At 59.2% G+C, this 5,361-nt stretch overlaps 1 protein-coding gene across 1 annotated transcript in view; it reads right to left on the bottom strand.

The window, feature by feature from the left end:
• The window catches only part of Klf16 (Kruppel like factor 16), a 7,522-nt gene extending 2,685 nt beyond the window's left edge, over positions 1 to 4,837 (bottom strand). Inside the window, exons 1-3 of the mRNA XM_010635124.1 lie at positions 4,821 to 4,837; positions 3,081 to 3,595; positions 4 to 141 (exon numbers count right to left, since the gene is read on the bottom strand). Coding sequence (XP_010633426.1) covers positions 4 to 141; positions 3,081 to 3,595; positions 4,821 to 4,837 — 670 coding nt within the window. The remainder of the gene's footprint in view (positions 1 to 3; positions 142 to 3,080; positions 3,596 to 4,820) is intronic.
• Between the last annotated feature and the right edge of the window lie 524 nt (positions 4,838 to 5,361).

Below are 5,361 nucleotides of genomic sequence, written 5' to 3'. Positions count from 1 at the left end.
CGCTGCGCGTGAAGCGCTTGGTGCAGAGCGGGCAGGGGAAGCGCTTCTCGCCCGTGTGCGTCCGGTGGTGGCGGGCCAGCTCGTCTGAGCGTGCAAACTTCTTGTCGCAGCCCGGCCAGTCGCAGGCAAAGGGCCGTTCACCTGGACAAGGACAGACAAGCAGTCAGCAGAGAGGACGGGTACCCTCAACGTGTCCTAATTAGGCTGAGCCTTTGTTTTCTTTTTCTTTCTTTTTTTTTTTTTTTTTTTTTTTTTTTGGGCCTTAGCACTGAGCTTCACTCCAGACCTTTATTATTTTTTATTTTGAGACATGTTCTCCCTAAGTCATTAAGTTGCCCCACAATCCTCCTGTGTGCAACCCCACCCCAGGGAACCCCTTTGGTTTAGAGGCTTTTGTTTTTTGTTTTGTTTTTCTTTTTGAGACAAGGTCTCACTAAGTAGTTGAGACTGACCTGGAACTCACTAGGTAGCCCAGGCTGGTCTCAAACTCACAGCGATCCTCCTGCCTCAGCCTCCCATGTGCTGGGATTACAGGTGTGAGCCACCATGCCCAGCTAGTTGAGGCTTTTTATTTGTTTGTTTGTTTAAGGTGTGTGAATTTGAAAACCTGAAAACTGGGCTGGGATACAGCTCAGCGTAGAAAGTATGCGTGGGCACACCTGGGTTTGCCCCACAAAACTACCAAAATTAACAGCGAAAAGGGCAAACTGCAGCAAACTCAACTCCCACCCACCCTCTAAGGGCCCAACACAAGGCCTAATGAACATCTCCTCTTGATGTCAAACTTTCCGAAACAGGCAGAGCACCTCAAACGGGGGACCCCAAGCCCATGCCTCCCCTGCCCCTCACCCAAGTGGGACCCTATCACCGCGGGAAGGGTCCCCTAGTTCTGGTGTGGCAATGCCCCCTGACCCCTAGAACCAGGGATTGGACTCTGGAACTCGCGCTTGCCAGGCATGTACAGCACCACTGAGCTACATCCCTAGTCCCTGTGTGCTTTTCACTCCAGCCCTCCCAGGTATAGTGGTGGATGCTTGTGATCCCGGCACCGGGGAGGCTGAAGTAGGAGGATCACCTCGAGTCTGAGGCCACCCTGGGCTCCACAGGGAGTTCAAGTTCAGCTTAAACTACACAGTGAGGCACTGTCTCAAAGAAAAAAAAAATCCCAGTACTCTGGGAAGCTGAGGCAGGAGGATCACAAATTGTTGGATTCCAGCCTGGGCAAATTATGGAGACTTCAGTAAAATCTAAAAAAGGGCCATGGGTGGGGAGAGAAAGCACAAATTTTTCTGTGGGAGGGGTGGGGCTGGATAAGGGGTGGGGCTTGGCCACCAAGGCCAGCTGGACTCACCCTGCCCCCACACAACAGTGGCCCAAGGCAGGGGGCAGCAGCCACCCAGCAACTTCCTCTGCAAACCTCACCCCCACCCCCAGCGCCTCGCTCCTCCCGTGCCCCCAGACCCACAGTCAGCCCCCACTCTGCTCCGTAACTGGGTCCTGGGGATCAGGGCGCTGAGACACCCAATCATTTTGCCTTCCCCATTCCTGAGAGGGGGTTGGAATCCCGGATAAAGGAGATCATGCGCATGTTTTGTCCCTAGTGACACTGGGTGGAGAGAGTAGGGAGAAAGTAGGAGCTGGTCCTCATGGCCCCGAGGGCTAGCCTCAGGGGACCCACAGGAGGACAGGGTGGTGGTCAGCTCATGCGGGCTGAAGGGACCCAGGCTGGGCCGGGAACCGCCCACCGATAAGGGACTGATACCAGGATGGATTCAGGTAGCAGGAAGTGAGAGGAGTCAGGGATGGGACCCAGAAAGGGGGGTGGGGGCAGAAGACTTTGGAAGTGACAAGGGGCAAGAAAAGCCAAAGCAGTCCTCGGTGACCTGGGGGAGAACTGGGCAGGGCTGGGTCCATGAAGGAGCCCAAAGAAAAACCTACACACACACACACACACACACACACACACACATGCCACATACTCTGTTCAGGGCAGTAGTTTGGTGTGCCTGTAGGCCGTGCTCCTCACATCAGCGAGACACACAGGTCCCATGAGGCTAAGACCCCAGGCAGAGGAAACCTGGTGCCCCCTATGGCAGTGAGGAGAGATAGCAACTGTCTCCAAGGCCATCAGCTGCCCCACACCCCAGGTCTCCCCTAGGAAGGCCTTGGCACCTGCTAGGAAATGGACCCCACAGGACCGTGTTACGACTCTCCCCCACTCTCTCATTTTAGATAAACGATCCCCCCTCAAATGAACGATCACTATGTGACCAAGCAGGATATGAACTTTCCATCCTCCCGCCTCAGCCTCTCAAAACGCTGGGATCACAGGCGTGTAACACCATGCCCAGCCACGCCGGTGTGTTCACAAGACCCCGAGGCTCTAAACAACCCCAGAGAGGACCGCCATCCCTGCCCAGTCCCCAGGGAGTTCAGTTTGGGGCACCCGACCGGCGGGGGTCCTGGTGATGGGGTCAGCCATGTACTCTTGCCATCTTGCGCTGCGCGTAAGTGGAGGCCAGAGGGGAAAGGGGCCGTCCCGTAGCTGGTCCCCCCCCCCCGCCGCAACAGGCTCACTTCCCCTTTCAGCACGGCGGGTCTGCCGCTCCCCGCAGCCCTCCACCCCTTAGTTCCACTTTGCCGCGAGCAGGGTAGAGGGGTAGGAGGGGAGGGTAGCCACCGGGAACACAGCTGCCGCACGTAGGTTGGTGGCGGCTGCGCAGCGACATCCGCAGCCCTAGAGGCCTAGCCGGCCCTGCTCACGTGGTCCTGCTCTCGCCAGGCTCGGGGAGGGTCGCCTAGCTAGCCCGGGCGCCTGCCAGTCGCGGCCCTCAGCTAGTCGGCTGGGGTGCGCACGTGCACACGTGGGTGGCGGTAACTGGGTGCGTAGCTTCCCGCCCCCACAACGTTGGCCTGAGCCCGCGAAATGCCTAGCTTGGGTCCTGCCACCGTCTCCCACGACCCACTCGCAGGGAGGGGCTGAGTTAACTTTGGGGAACCTAGATAGAGGTGGCTCGGAGCTGAGCCCGCATGGACAACCCCTCCCACCTGTCCCCCACTCCCAAACACAGCCATTCTACCTTTCCGAGCTACCTGACTGCCGGAGGTGGCGCAGGAGGAGGATGTGGCGGGTGGGGACCTCTCCGGAAGGGTAATGTGGGAGGAGCCGCGGTGGACTTGACCCTCTGACTGGGGCGGGCCCGGGTGAACTGGGGACAGCCGGGGCAGCCTCGGTGCCAAGCCGGCTGAGAAAAATGGAGAGCAAGTCGTCCTGAAAAACTGCTCCAGGCCCTGTGCCGCCAGCAGAGGGGGACCTGGAGGTGGTCCAGGCCAGGCCAGGTTCGCTGTGTCTTTATGGGCCCCAGGGCAGGGAGCAAGGTCCCTGGGTCTGGCAGCCCAGCCTGACTTCCTGAGGCTGTCTAGGGGGTGTGGGGCAGGAAGGGTGCTGTGGCTGGCAGTGCCTAAGCTTGCACAAATGTCCACCCACCGGGAGGGGCGGGCACCATGGGGGAGGGACACTTCCTCTTTACAGTTAGCCTGCCGTGCCCACCAAACCAGTGGCCAGACACATCCTTGGGGTGGCGTCCCCTCGATCCTTCATCTCCCCTGAAGCCATGTGCCAACCACCGCCTATCCTGCTGCCACTCGCTGCACCCCGAGCCTGTACCAGGACTAGTGCAGTAGCCCAGCAGCACGGGCCCTGGCCTGGGTTCTAGAGCTCCGCCCTTGCTCAGGATCAAAGTTGAAGTCTTCCCCTGGACTGCTGTCTGCTTTCACGCAGCATCACCCTCAGAGTGGTCTCCCCTAGCTGCTGGTGACCCCCACCTCCCACCCTCCTCATCAGCTTTTGTGTCTGGTTTGCATTTCGTGGAGGTGGCATCTGCCCCCCACATAATGAGGAGGAGAGGACAGGTGCCACCCCTGCATCTCATTGGACATCTGGGAGAGGAGGCACAGGCCCAGAGGACTGCACGCTGGCTTCCAGCAAGAGCATCGGCAGCGAGTGGGCCCCTTCACCCTGCATGCCCAGCGCAGCAGCCCCGGGCACTTTCCTCTCAGGGACTCCTGGGAAGAGGATGTGAAGGAAGGACACACTTCCAGGCCAGGCTTCCCACCCAGCTGCCGGCCCTCCCTCCTCAGCAGCCTGGCTGGTATCATTCACCGACTCCCGCCCATCTGCACTCCCTTTATCAGGAAGCCTGGCTGGGGGGTAGTTATCGCCCCCTGCAGTGTTGGGGGGCCCTCCCAGCTCCCACCAGCTGGGATCCTGCAGACCGTCCCAGCTGCTGTCCTTGGAGGAAGGGGCTCAGTGGGGGGAGGTGGCACTGCCCACCTGACCCTAACTGAGCTCACAGCAGTGGCTGGGGTAGAGGTGAGAATGCTTGGCTTGAAGTAACGGGGTGCTCCCCCGCCAGGTCTTGAGTTTCCCCACGTGTCTCTCCTCTTGGACCTTTTGCAGCAGTGTCCTAGCCACCACCCTGCTGACCCCTCGGGCCGTCAGATCAGAAAGCTGGAGTCACCAGCCTCACCTCTCCCCTCCCAGACAGGGCTTGGCCCTCAAGCCCTCTTCCAACCTAATCCCTCTCCATAAACGGATTTCCCTCTGCAGAGCCCAGTCTGCCTCCATTCCCCGCCCTGGGGATTAAACACAGCCCTCCACCTTGCCTGATCCAAGGCTCCCCACCTCCAAATCCCTGCCCCAGGGTGGCACTGCGTTCCTTCCTTGGGACACACCATTCCCCGCAGTGCCTATGCTAAAGTCTGGCTGAGAAATCTTTTCCTCCAAGCACCCTGTCCTCCTCACCAATACTCCTTGTTACCTTCTCCCTGCCCCCATTTCGAGAGTCCTAGAGACAGGGACTGGGCTCTGTCACCACTGGGCCATGCACACCCCTGACACAGAGCAGAAAAACACTATTTCTTAAGACTTAAATGAATAAGATTTTTTAACAACCGTGTAACTGGGGGGGGGGCTCTACAACCCCCCCAAGACCCTGAGTGACGTCTGGAGACAACTGTGGCTGTCACACTAGGGGTGCTGCTGGCCTAGAGTGGGAGGCGGCCAGGGACACTGCTCAGCATCCTGCTGAACCAAGACCATCAACCCATTGAGATTTGACTCCAAAAGGTCTCAGTGCTGAGGGGAAGTCCCAGGTTATCACAGCGCTCCCAGTTCTGAGTGCTGTCTCTGGGGAGGGGTCCGGACACCCCCAGAGTCACACAGATGACTGTGCTGGGTACTGGGGAACCGGGAGCCTTCCGGGGATGGAGGAGGTTCCAGGGCTCAGGAGCAAGGAGTCGACAGCCAGCCTCTCCTCCCGCCCCCGCCCCACTGCTGGCTCTCTCCGTATCCATGGCAAC

The sequence above is a fragment of the Fukomys damarensis genome, unplaced genomic scaffold (genome assembly GCF_012274545.1).
Source record: "Fukomys damarensis isolate Sample0158 unplaced genomic scaffold, DMR_v1.0_HiC HiC_scaffold_37, whole genome shotgun sequence".
In the NCBI taxonomy this organism is placed as follows: Eukaryota; Metazoa; Chordata; class Mammalia; order Rodentia; family Bathyergidae; genus Fukomys; species Fukomys damarensis.
Note: the sequence above shows the minus strand (reverse complement) of the source record. Positions and strands in the feature narration are given on the sequence as shown.